Raw genomic sequence first — 14,486 nt, forward strand, 5'->3', positions numbered from 1 at the left:
TGTGTCTTCATCTGTCATAGTGCCTTGTAGATAAAAGGCAGTAAACGAATGTTTGTGCCTTTTGGATGAAAACACAGTGATTCAGATCTTGACTAGGATTGGAAAGGTTAGGTTTCTATCCCAACCCCACCCTCCTTCCCTCAAAGCTTTGTAAGTTTAGAAGTACTTGGTTTCTCTAATAATTAGTGCTGTTGAGCATTTTTTTGTGTGCCTGTTGGCCATCTGTGTGTCTTCTTTGGAGAAATGTCTAATCAGGCCTTCTTCCCATATTACAAAGCTATAGTAATCAAGACAGTGTGGTACTGGTACCAAAATAGACATACAAACCAATGGAGCAGAACAGAGAACACAAAACTAAACCCAGACACCTTTTTTCAATTAATCTTCAACAAAGAGGGGAAGAATATAAAATGGGAAAAAGACAGTCTCTTCAGCAAATGGTGCTGGGAAAACTGGACAGCAGCATGTAAATCAATGAAACTAGAATACACCCTTACACCATGCACAAAAATAAATTCAAAGTGTCTTAAAGACTTAAACATAAGACAAGACACCATCAAACTCCTAGAAGAGAACATAGGCAAAACATTCTCTGACATCAACTGTACAAATGCTTTCTTAGGTCTGTCTCCCAATGCAACAGAAATAAACAAATGGGACCTAATCAAACTTACAAGCTTTGGAAAAGCAAAGGAAACCATAACAACAAAAAACAAAAAAACAACCTATGGAATGGGAGAAAATAGTTTCAAACAATGCAACTAACAAGGGCTTAAACTCTAAAATATACATATTATTTATACAACTTAACAAAAATCTCCATCTACTTATTTACTCTCGCATTTAAGATAGCTTTAAAAGTTAACATAATTCAGTAGATTTCAACTGGAGAGGAATAGCTAGGAAAATTGATATTTCAGACCTATGCTGCTGTTCTCTTTATGAGACATTTTATTATCCTGATGGGTGGAGCTATGACTCAAAGATTTCTAAAAATGAATTTCCGTACACAGTTGTATATGAAAATGCCCTTGAAGAGGTCTTAAAAGTATTTTGTATCACACACTGTTCACGTGATGCATTAAACAATGCTGCCCCTGCCATGGGCTAAGAATAAGAAAACCTCCTGTGAACTTAGTTCATTTGAGGACCTGAAATTTAAAAGGAAAGTGAAGTGTAATTTTCTGAATATACTTGTGTGGAGTTTCTTTCTTGAGTTACTAGCATTGTCCCCACAGCAATTCAGCCAGGATTAAATTGTTTTAATCTGCACCCCATTGAATAGACCACTCTCAGAGTAAATTCATGGTGTCTGTAGCTGTCCAAACATAAAGGCAACACATTTGTAAGAGGCTTCCTGTGTCAGTGGGAATTCAGTCTCATGAAAATAATTCACCATTAAGAAAGAATATTCTCCAAAAGAATCTACCTGTCCTTCTCCCATCCACTTGGGTATCTGACTTTTCCTATAAAGTACCCTGATTTGGGCTGCCTGATTACACCCTTCAGAGAAGAAATGTCACCTTGTTCTTAATATCGTGGTTAATTTAGTCAGCAGGACTCTGTTTACATTTGATCTGTAGTTTAGCTGGTTTCTCTGATTTTTCCTGCTGGGAATTAATCTTTCAATATCAAGTCTCCAAACTCCATCTGGGATATGGTTATTCAGAAAATAGCATCATGTCATTTGGAAAAATGGAAACACAGAGGTCATGGGAGAGAGCTAATGATACAGGAGATTTGATTTTCTGTAAGGATTAGTGGTCATTCTAGAAGATTCAGTGAAATCACATTCTTTTAAAAAAATTTTTTTATTAGAGAATAGTTTACTTAAATGTTGTATTAGTTTCAAGTATATAGCAAAGTGAATCAGTTATACATATATATCCATTCTTTTTCAGATTCTCTTCCCATATAGGTTATTACAGAGTATTGAGTATTGAGTAGATTTCCCTGTGCTACTTATAGTATTTGTTAACACTAACCTCCTAATTTACCTCTCCCCCAACTGTTTCCCCTTTGGTAACCATAATAAGTTTGGTTTTGAAATCTTTGAGTCTGTTTCAGTTTTGTAAATAAGTTGTTGCATAAATAATTATTTTGTATCATTTTATTAGATTCCACATATAAGTGATTTGTTTTTCTGACTTACTTCACTTAGTATGATAATCTCTAGATCCATTCATGTTACTGCAAATGGCATTATTTCATTCTTTTCTATGGCTGGGTAATATTCCTTTGTATATATGTACCACGTCTCCTTTATCCATTCTTCTCTGTCAGTGGACATTTAGATTGCTTCCATGTCTTGGCTATTGTTCATAGTAATGCAATGAACACTGGGGTCCATGTATTTTTTCAAATTATGGTTTTCTCTAGATAATGTACCTGGGAATAGGATTACTGGATCATATGATAGTGGGAATCAAACATATCAATGCAGTGTATAGTGAGTAGCACTATGCCTGGACCTCACCTATGCTCAATAAATCTCCATCATCATCAGGTTAGCATTTGGTTTTCTAATAAGAATAATATGGAGTTACCATTGCGGCTCAGTGGAAACGAACCCAACTAGGATCCATGAGGACATGGGTTCAATCCCTGGCCCCAATCAGTGGGTTAAGGATCCGGCATTGCTGTGAGCTGTGGTGTAGGTCGCAGATGCAGCTTGGATCTGGCCTTTCTCTGGCTATGGCATAGGCCAGCAGCTGTAGCTCTGATTCAACCCCCAAGCCTGGGAACTTTCATATGCTGCACCTGTAGCCCTAAAAAGCAAAAAAAAAAAAAAAAAAAAAAAAATGTGATTACTGTATCCTACCTTAAGAATGAATGGATCTTATAGATTCATGCATATTGTATCATATGGTATGATTCAAGAATCACATTCTTGGCTTGGTTTCCTACTTCAGGGTCTTTAACTCTATTAAAAATTTGCTTCTTAATGGAGACCTTTCACCATGACATGAATATTAGGTATTAAGAAGGTGTTGGTGTTATTTCTTTTTGGCCCAAAGGCATTGTAGTTCTGTGAGAAGATATGTGTTTTAGTGATACCTACTGAAGTATGTAAGGGTAAAATGATATGATGTCTGGGGTTTGCTCTCAAATACTTTAGCAAAGGAAAAAATACAAATAGATGAACATTTGGCAAAATCTTAGTATTTTGGGTAATCTGGATCCATTGTATTATTTTCTCTACTTCTGCGTAGGTTGTCCTAATGCATTCTCCTAATACACTTTTAATTGTTCTTTTACAGATGCAGATTTTCTTTTACAATCCAGATGACTTTGACAGCTTTCAAACTGCAATTTCTGAGAACAGAGAAATCGGAGCCATGGCCATATTTTTTCAAGTAAGTTAAGAGTGGCTCAAGTATTTCAACCAAAGAGTTCTCTCTCTTTTTTTTTTAATTCACCGAATTGTTCCATGTTTAATGAATGCATCTGTTTTCTAGTTCACACCTGTCTAAATGAAAGATATTTCATATTGTCTAATGTGTGATTTAAAATGTAAATAAGTATGTTTAGAAACATAATGAAAATTTTTGCATGAATTATTCTGATTTTATTGCTGCTTGACTGGTGCACAGATTGAAGAACACATTTATCATCTAAGTTACTTCACTGCTGAAGCATTTTGAACAGGTTCCTTCAGCATATTAAGAGGATAATATAAAAAAGGGGGGTGGTTTTGTTTGGAGCAACTCTAAAATTTGACGTTACTTTGGAAGTAGATTAATAAGTTGCATCAGTTATTTCTAAAGAGACCTCTTTTCTTTCTCCCCCAGAAATCCCCACTGGAACTAAAATTTCTATTGAGACCATTTCCATTTCATTACATTTACAGTCTCTCAGCTTTTCTTTCTCCTTTTTATTGTGTTTGTATTACTGAGTATTCCTGGCTCATGTGTTGGTTCCATACCTAGAAGGCAAACCTTTGATACTTGTGTAGATAATGCTATCCAGGCTTTTTAGTAAGTGGATTAAATTGAGTGCCTTGCCCAAATAGCCTGGAGGAGACCTGGTACTTTTTTTGTGTGAAAAGCTAGCTTGAGTCATAAGTGTATGGCTAGTCTTCCAGACTTCAAATTTGCCTAAAGACTACATACAGGTATTCCTTCTACCAGTGAGTCACCCTTAGAAAATTATGTCTTTCTGACAACTCAAAGGAACATTATTGGCATTAGAACTTTCTTCAACTTGGGTCTTTAACCTCTGTCTTTTGGGGAAAGCTTCTTTGTCATTGAGTTGGAGCCATTCTTATTTGGAGTATGTTCATTTTCACTACCCTTTTAGGGGTTAGCACAGAGTGAACTCTCCACTGCTCCTCTCTCTCTCTCTTTTTTTTTTTTTTCTTTTTTAGGGCTGCACCTGCAGCATATGGAAGTTCCCAGGCTAGGGGTCTAATCTGAGCTACAGCTGCCTACCATAGCCACAGCAATGCCAAATCTGAGCCATCTTCAACCTACACTGCAGCTCATGGCAACGCCAGATCCTTAGACCACTGAGCAAGGCCAGGGATAGAAACTAAGTCCTCATGGATCCTAGTTGGTCATTACCACTGAGCCACTAAGGAAACTTCCTTATCTCGCTCTCTAAATACCCCCCTCCCTTTTCTTTCTTGGTTAATGGCTCAAGTAGGAAATTACATGTGAAAAATTGAAAAGCCTAATATTCTATCCAAACTTCATAAACACTAAAAGTGGTGGTCAGCAGCATTGGTTATGACACTGGTTATCAAACTGGTTTCTGACCTACTTTCGAGTGGGCTTATTTCAGGGGGTCCTGACTGGCATTTTTAAAGTAAGAAAATAGAATGATATAAAAGAAAAAATAAAATAAATAATATAATATAAAAATAATATAAACAAAAAATGATCTGGAGATTTCAAATTCATACATAATAAAGGTAAATATTTTTGTAGAACTTTATTTTTTAGTTGTTTATACACAGACATGAATACTCAGTGTGTATTAGGTCATGATATGAAATGTGTTGCTTATTGTGGGTCATGATCAAATATTTTGGGAGGCATCTCTTTCTGCTGCATGCTATGCTGATCTCCCCATGGTCCCCAGTGTTTTCCCACACATCCCCTCCCCTGGTTATTTTCATGAACCACAGTAAAGCATAATATTTTTAGAGCTTGTTCAATGGAGTCAAAAATACTTGCTTTTGAATCTCATCTCTTCCACTTAATAGCTGCAAAAATGGTGATGTAGTTGTTCAAACTTTGCAACCACAGTATATTGACTGTGAAATGGGGATAGCGACTTCTACCTCATCAAGATTGTAGGCCCCAAGTGAAAACCCTAGCATGGGTTTTTGGCACATAGTAGACATTTGGTAAATGCCAAATAAAATATGTGTCTGTATCCAGCCATATCCAGACATCTCTGTTTCTGTGGGTGGTGACCCTGTGGTGTATATGTCTTCTCTTTATGAACAGGGGTCTATTCTGCACTGGTCTGTTGCCAGCTCACTGCGGTTCTGTCTGGACCCCTTCTGCATCTGGGGGTCACTGGAAATTCCATTCTTAAATGATTCCCATTTACATAGTTAAATGTTCTCTGTTACTGACTCCCTGCCAAGCTGCTTTTCCTGTTGCTGGACCTCCACTCCTGCAGCCTGGTCATCAGACCTACTCCTACCTTCTCTCTGTCATAGTCAGCCATGCCCAGTCCAACAAGGTTCTATGGGATAGGTCACTTATTTATAGGAAAATAAATTTTGAAAATGTTTTTGCACGTACTGGAAAGTCTTGTTCACTATATATGCTCTATCCAAAAGCATTCTATTTTTCCAGCTCTAAACTCTTGTTAAACATAAGACCAATTAAAGTATGGGACAGGAGAGGCACATTGGTGTACAACCCAGCAAAAGACCTCAGTGTGAAATCTATGTTTTGAATTTTTAAAATATTTCTAGGACATGAGTACTAGTTCACACAGAAAGAAATTTAATGTGTATTTCATCTGGTTAGTCCTTCTCTAAACGTTGGTTTGCTCTAAACGAAATAGATCTCAGACAGTATAAAATAGAATAGTTTTTTGTTTTGTTTTGTTTTTTAAGATAGCAGCTGTTTTGAGCTGCTTTCTTTGTGTTATAAGTCCACATATGCATTTATACATCTGAGTTCACACTATGTCATGCAGTGGAAAGAAGATGGTATAATTGTTAATTGAATTTGGTAGTCTTGTTAGAACCTGTATTTTGAGATCTTCGTGTTTTCAGTCTTTCTATAAGAATCTTAAATAGAGGACTGTGGTGTTTCTCCCCTAAATAGAGAAATCTTGATCTATATTTCCAAATTCAAATCTTGCATTTACATTTTAGTATTAAAGAAGTATTTATCATTTTCTGATTTAGTGCCAGGTATGGTACTAGTTTTTAGATTAAATGTATATGATAAATGTAGTGAGCTCCTGCCCACAACGATGAACTCAGTGTCACATTGCCATGTGATTATGACTAGAAAGAGATGAGTAGAGAAATCCATCCACTTGTAAAGAGGCTGTGGTCTGACTTGGTGCTCATAACCCCACACATTCATTATCCAGAGCGACAGGATGTGAATGACCTATGAGTGCATGTCTGGGCCAGGCTAAGGTCTGTGCAGATGTTATAGCCTGATGCCAACTTGGTCCACATACCAGGATAATTTTCTTACACGTTCAATTTTTCATCATCTTTCTTTTTTCTTCCTGATCATGTGCCTATTATTTTGGATAATCTGGACTCTCTTATTGCCTTTGTTGTGATTAGATATGATGCCGTTCTTAATGTTTCAAAAACACCCACAATAAGCTCATATCTAACAGGCACGTGGTTGATCAGGCAACCATATATTAGCTGAGATAAAGGCTGCCTGCAGGTGATCCTGTTGTGGTTCATGGGCACCCTTGTTGAACCTTCATAGAATTTACAATTCTTTTCTTTGGTTAAATGTGCGAGATTTTACATGAAATGTCCTGATGTTGTAGTTGAGTAGAGGTTGTCTGTCTTTGCTGGAGGGGGTAGAATTTCCCATTGCAACACAGTCTGTAGGCACTCTTCTTCCTGCCTTAATGTCATGATCAACTTGACCTTAAGATCATGACCTCAACCTTGACTTCAGTAACTTTGAATAGTGCCTGACATCTTTTGGTTACAGAGTTGAAGGTCAGTTTTAGTGTTGAAAGATAGTGAGCCAGGTTTCCCCTGAGTGCTTTGTGTGAACTCAGGTAAAGGAAAGATCACCTCCATGTATGGAAGATAGCCAGTCATGGCAGCCATGTGTGATTGTGTGCCTTTGGGGCCCATACAGCTTTGGAAGGTGCATTCACTTCATAGCTACTGCTCAGTGGAATAATTATTACAGTTTTCCAACATGTGTTTGTTGCATCTGGAGGAAGGAACTCCTTTTTTCTAGTTCACACACCTTTGGAATAGCAGCCTCTTGGAAGATAGAGGGGAAAGGAAGGGGGATGTTTGATTTTAAAGAATTTTTAAAATAAGTAAGTTAAAATTAGAAACTGATGAGGGATGGAGATATTCGTTGTTAAACCACTCAAGGGAAAAAATAAATGCTTGTTTAGCTAATTTATATAAATAAAAAATTAGGAGTTCCTGTCGTGGCTCAGTGGTTAACGAATCCGACTAGGAACCATGAGGTTGCAGGTTCGGTCCCTGCCCTTGCTCAGTGGGTTAAGGATCCAGCGTTGCTGTGAGCTGTGGTGTAGGTTGCAGACGCGGCTCGGATCCAGCGTTGCTGTGGCTCTGGCGTAGACCGGTGGCTGCAGCTCCGATTCAACCCCTAGCCTGGGAACCTCCATATGCCGCGGGGGCGGCCCAAGAAATGGCAAAAAAAAAAAAAGACAAAAAAAAATTAAAATACTTTTTTTCCTGTTGTTAAAGTAGAACATCCACTATGTTTTACTAGTTAGCCTGATTTGAATTCTTGCGGAAACGTGAAATACCTAAAGTCATTAAAATGTTATTTTAATCTATAATTCTGATAACACTTTTCTTGGGTTATCTGTTTAAAGAAGTAAGAGATATAAAAATCTATGTTTACTGGAAAGTTAAAATAACAATTTATGGAAGGATATTTTGCTTTGAAAATAACTCAAAAGATTTAATTAGCTCTGATATAACATTATAAATCTTCCTCGACTTATGATGGATTTACATCCTGATAACCCATCATAAGTTTAAAATATCTTAAGTGGAAAAGGCTTTTAGTACGCCTAACCTACCGAACGTTATAGCTTAACCAGGATTACCTTAAATGTGCTCAGAGCACTTATATTAGCCTAGAACTGGGTTCAGTACTCTAACCCAAAGCCTATTAGTTTAACAAAAAGTCTAATAGCACTAACACAGAATTTTGACTATCTCATGGAATTTACTGAATACTGTAATGAAAGTGAAAAGCAGACAGGTCATACTCATAGTCACGTGGCTGACTGGGAGCTGCTACTTGATGTCTTGCTCAGCATCAGAAGAGAGTATCTTAACGATATCGCTAGACTGGGAAAAGATCAAAATTCACAATAATGTGTGTCACTTTTAATCCATCATAAAGTCAAAAATCCTAAGTCAGGGACCTCCCTAGTGCCTCAACGGTCTAAGGATCCAGTGTTGTCACTGCCGTGGCTCAGGTCACTCCTGCAGCCCCAGTTTAATCCCTAGCCTGGAAACTTTCTCATGCCACGGGTACAGCCACAAAAAAATAAAATAAAAAAATAAATAATAACAATAATTTGAAAGTCAGGGACTGTCTGTATAAAGCAGTAAATATTCAATCCTCAGAATGACCCTACCTTTAACTTAATCTGTATTTTTTTATCTTTTTTTTTTTTTTTTTGTCTTTTCTAGGGCCACACCTAGAAAAATCTCTTGGCATTTGGAGATTCCCAGGCTAGGGGTCAAAGAAGAGCTACAGCTGCTGGCCTACGCCACAGCCACAGCAACGCCAGACCTGAACCACATCTGTGACCTACACCACAGCTCACAGCAGTGCCATATCTTTAACCTACTGAGCGAGGCCAGGGATCGAACCCACAACCTCATGGTTCCTAGTTGGATTCATCAACCACTGCACCACAACGGGAACTCCTTTATTTTTTTTTAGATCAAGAGTCTTCTATCATTGCCCTCGGAGCTGGGTTCTGATTTGGTTTTTCTTTGTCCCAGTCTGTTTCTTCATCATTCTAATTGAACACATCCCTCCACTATCCCATGAGCATCTATATGCCTTCTAACCATGCAGCTGTCTTAATGGCTTTCAATCTCATGCTTATAGAAGTTTGGGATCCCCAAACTTTTTATAATTTTGATTACTGTGGTTTCATTGCTTTGATTATTGTGTTGTTTTTTTTTTTCCAGGAAACACATAAGATTATCTTTGATTTTTTGATGGGGAGGGAATCTTTGTTTTACTACCCAGATGCTATTGTTATTTGAATGCCAGAAATTTTATTTCTATTTCCTGATTCCATTGAATTTTAAAATTATAAATGCATGATTCTTTGAGAACATCTATATTTAGAAGGTTGGCTCATATGGTTTTCTTTCTGGCTTCCTTGTTAGACCTTTTTGGGTGCAGTCACAAAGATAAAATTTTTGTCACGTCTATCTCCAGAGGCCCAAACAACAGCATACTTCTTGTATATTTAAGAAATATACAAGGTTGTCTTAAAGTATGAAACTCTGGAACCATTCAAATATTAGGGAAAAAAGGAGTTAGGAGTTAACCTATATTCAAAGTATGTGGGTTTGTTTTGTTTTGTTTTGTTTTGTTTGCTTCTTAGGGCATATGGAAGTTCCCAGGCCAGGGGTTGAGTCAGTGCTGCAGCTACCAGCCTATGCCACAGCAACACAGGGTCCCTAATCCACTGAGCAAGGCCAGGGATCGAACCTGCATCCTCATGCATGCCTGCCAATCAGGTTTGTTACTACTGAGCCACAAAAGGAACTCCCAAAGTATTTCTTTTTGACAACCTATCTTCAACAATTCTTCAGCCACCACTGAAGCTACTTCATTTAATGTTAGCAGTTTTGCTTCTACTAGGAGGATTGAGCCCCTTTGCACACTTTTTTTTTTTTTTTCTATTTAAATTTCTACCCACTCTCCAACTGCTGTCCTTTGGTATTCTCTAAGGTCTATGGTTCTTTCATTTTGGCCCCCTTCCTTTGGCCCTTCCTTCATCGTTGAAAGCAAACTTCAAAACTCAAATGTTTCGAAAGTTGCTAACCCATTCTTTATACCGTGTCGGTGGTACAGACTGCTTAATTATTTTTCTCCATCTGGAGAGGCTTAGTAATTAAGTGAAATGGCAGCACCTGGGATTATTTATAGATGGTGGGAAGGCAGGAGGAGTTCTTGATGACTCATCCATCCAGGGCTGGCGAGGAAACCTTTTTCTCCCCTTCTCTGGATTTGACTTCCCTCCCCCCGCCCCACCACAGAAGGAAGATGTGATTTGTCCTTCCTTTAACCCCCTGTCTCTCTTAGCATTCCATCTTGCATTCAAGCCGTTAATTTCCTTGCTTTCTTCTGCCTTTGTACTGTAAGGTCACTGAGAGTCTTCACTTATCCATCAACTGCATCTCTTGTGAGTGACTCCCACTGTGACTTGGTTGTGCACACACTTAGCTGAATTCAGTGGAAGCTTATATAAGCTCTAGAGTCTGGACTGGAACAGAACAAGCTACTCACCTGGTAGCTAAGGAGTGTTAGAAACAGGCACTAAAGTGTGTAGGACCAAAAAGAACAATTTTTTTTTTTTTTTTTTTTGGCTGTACCCGCAGTGTGTGGAAGTTCCTGGGGTCAGGGATCAAACCCACGCCACAGCAGCAGCCTCCACCGCAGCTGCCGAAACACTGTAGAACAGCAACTCTTGAGTTGGAGGTCCATGTCTTATTCCTCTTCTCTTTGTATCCCACCACCCCCCTTTTCCTGGCCCTTACAACAATGCCTTGACTTCAGTTGTTGCTCAGGAAATGTGGACTGTGAAGGACTAAGATAAAGAAAACTTTTCAGGATCCCCCAAGATTAGTCATTTGGCTTTTGGGGAAGGATATGTCTAGGTGGCTGTGTAAGCTTCAGCTAAAAAAGGGTAGTGGTTATACAGAAGAATAAGGCTATTGAGATGATGAAGGACATTGAATATAAAGCGTCTCACAGTTCTGATTCACTGAGGAGGGGGCTCTGACCTTGGGCCCCACAGAATCTAACATGCTGTTAAAGCACTGTGTCTCCATTTATGCCTGTAGTTGAGAAAAATCATCAGGGCTTGAAAATTCCTCAAGGTGTAGTACATTCAGAGGCCTTCAAGGAGTGTTTTAGTGCCGAGAGTATCTGGCTATTTCTATGTCTGAGAATATTTTCATAAAGCTTGCGACCGAAATGGTTTTATCCCAGTAGATGGTGGGTGGAAAGTATTTTTTGGATTATTTTGCTATTTTTCATTCTAGCTTGCTTTTGTCTTTTTCTTGCACATTTCCTTCTTAAGGTTTGCTGCCGTGTGTTTCAGTGCATCTGTGTGTTGTGGGGGTTTTTGTTTCTTTTGCTTTTTTTTTTGCTTTTTCTTCCTCTTACAATTCTTTGTGTCTATGTTTTCCTTCCCTCTTCTCCCCTTTCTTCCTTCAGATTCTCCAAGTGAACAAAATATAATATTTTCTCCTTTATTTATTCATACACTCATTGGATAGCTCATTTGCTCATTCTGCAGTATACGTTAAGAAACTTTTCTGTGTCATTCTTCATGACCATTGCAAGTGTTTGCTCAGAACTGTAGCACCTATTCTCAAAGCAGTTAAAGAACCATAAGTTTTGAAAAAAGTTGGTCTTTGAATCCTTTTTTTTTTTTTTTAGGGCTGCACCCACAGCATATGGAGGTTCCTAGGCTAGGGGTTAAATCGAAGCTGTAGCTGCAGGCCTGTGCCACAGCCACAGCAACACAGGATACGAGCCGTGTCTGTGACCTATACCACAGCTCACCGAAGCACCAGATTCGTAACCCCCTGAGCTAGGCCAGTGATCAAACCTGCGTCCTCATGAATGCTAGTCAGATTCCTTAACCACTGAGCCATGATGGGACCGCCTAAATCCTTTAATAGGAGCATCGTTTTGTCATTGGGAGATAGGGGAGGACAGATAAGGTTAAGTACATAAAATACCAAGAAAAGAATACAAGAGTTACATCTTTATATGTCTGTATAATTTCGAAATGATAAATATTTCATTTTAAGAGTGTGAAGTTCTTATTTGCAAGTTTTAAAACTGGACTCTCCTCCATTTTTCTTTTTCCTTCCATTTTTTTCTACAAAGCAAAACACCGCTTTTAAAATAGAAATCATCCTTTTTATTTACGGTGACTGAAAGTGATCGTTTTATTTTTTTTTTAACCATCCTGGGGAATCTTTTTCTTTGTTTAATGAAGAATGCATTTTCTATCATGGCTATAGATAGTTCTAATTTTTTTTTTTTTTTGACTTTTGACTGGTCCTTTTGGCAATGTGAAACAAGGGGCCCTACTCCTTAGGGGAAAAAAAAAATGAGGGAGGGAAAGACATGGAGAGAGAGAAAGAAGGAGGAGGAGGAAAAAAGGAGAGAGGGAGGAGAGAAAAAAGGAAATAAATAGTAATTATGCCCACCTATCAAATACCCACCAAAAGTAAAAGACAAAAAAACCAAGAACTACTTTTGAATCAGAGAATGTGTGAGTTTGTTTCAATAAGTTTTCATAACTTCCCTCTCAGGCTGCTTTTTGGGATAATTGAAATAAACTAATATGATTCTTAATTTATTCTTTTCCAGTTGCTGCTGTTTGAATATTATCCTCTTCACATTTTCCACATCCTTGATTTTCTCCAGTTATAAGTTCAGTTCTTTCACTGCATTACCTAGAAGTGTAATTTCACAATGTTTTGGGCTGATTAAGAAGACTTTTTATATATACACACACAAAAATTAAAATACATATGTTCCAATTAAACTATTTTAACAGCTAATTGATTTCATAGGACTTATGATTGAGTGAAGGTCAGAGTCATTTTTAATGTTCGGATGCAATTCTGGAATAGATTTGTGGATGTACAGCATTGAATTTATAGCCTATCAGGTGTTTTTAGTACATCTCCTATCTGCAAATGGCCTGTGATTCAAATTTCCTCTTAGCGGACATTACAGAGGACTGTTTAATAATTGGCGAAGCATTATATAATTAAGAGTCTTTGAAAAAGACCATGTGGAAATCTTTAATTAAATCATTGCACTTCAAGGACAGTTACCAAGTACTTTGCCTGTGTACATCACTAAATGATAGTTTCGAATCTGTCATTTAGTTTAGAATTTCGTTGTTTTGGCCGTTAGTACTAATATACATCATTGAATTTGATTGTCGTAGTCTCAGATAAAATACTAGAAACTCTAGTGATCCCATTAAAATGACAGAATAGAAACTGGTTCTCTGAGAGTTAAGTGGTTGACCATGATCCCTTAGCTCTTTGAAATCTGCTAAGCCAGGAATTCTAGTTTTGTGATTCCCAATCCATTGGTCTCATTTTTCTGAGTTTTAGTCTCCTTGGCATCTGATCTCGTAGATGCCTTAGCTGACTAGACCTTCTGGGAGAACTCTACACACAAAGCACTTTGCACCCCAAGGTTAAAAGCCAGTGACAACTCTTGTCTCCTTTTTCTGCTTCCCTTAGACAAACTAGCTGAAAAGATGCTTCTAAATAGATTACGAGTACTGCTAATAAAAGTTACTATTTATTGCTGGCTTAGTTCATGTAAAATGATAAAATAAAATGCCCACATTAAACATCGTGTTATTTAATCTTTACTGGGACCCTCTCAAAGTATTATTATGTCCATTTTACAGATACAGAAGGTGGAGGCATGGAGCTTTTTTCAATATAAGTTATCCAAGATCACATCAGACAATAAATGTTGGAGCTAGTATTTCAACAGCAGTAGGATATCTCCAGGCTCTGTGCTCTTAGGGGAAAACTGAATCAGAAAAATTGGCTATTGTGTTGGAGAGGATAGAGAAAGAAGTATATATATCATTGGTTCCAGCTATTATGTGTATATACGTGCTTCAGGGCCTCTCTTAATTTTTTTAGTACCTGGAGAGTTATTTTCTTATAACTTAAAATGATCTCCTTATTCTTTTTGCCCATAATTAAAACCTTTGGTCCTCTTTCTAAATTCTCTTAGCCTCTGTGCCTGTAATTTATTCTATAGATTTGATGACAGCTTTGTTTCATCTCCTTCCTCCCTTTCATAAGAAGAATATTGAAGAAATGATGTGGTTAGATAAGGATACTCTATGTGACCGGAGTTAAAACTGAAATAGTCATTTATTAACTTTTTTAATGGCATTGGTACTTATGGGGAAGGGCGCAGGGAATTTTGCCCCCAGAAGACACAAGGCTGTGTCTGGAGACACTGGGTCATTGCCCTAGGGTAGTGGTGCTACTGGCATCTGGT

General features: G+C 37.9%; 1 protein-coding gene across 9 annotated transcripts in view; it reads left to right on the top strand.

The window, feature by feature from the left end:
* Window positions 1–14,486, top strand: part of PTPRG (protein tyrosine phosphatase, receptor type G) — a 737,058-nt gene that overhangs the window by 507,149 nt on the left and 215,423 nt on the right. For all 9 annotated transcript variants that reach the window (XM_021070772.1, XM_021070771.1, XM_021070773.1 and 6 more), the window contains one exon: window positions 3,261–3,356. In XM_021070772.1, the coding sequence (XP_020926431.1) occupies window positions 3,261–3,356 (96 nt within the window). The remainder of the gene's footprint in view (window positions 1–3,260; window positions 3,357–14,486) is intronic.

The sequence above is a fragment of the Sus scrofa genome, chromosome 13 (genome assembly GCF_000003025.6).
Source record: "Sus scrofa isolate TJ Tabasco breed Duroc chromosome 13, Sscrofa11.1, whole genome shotgun sequence".
NCBI lineage: Eukaryota > Metazoa > Chordata > Mammalia > Artiodactyla > Suidae > Sus > Sus scrofa.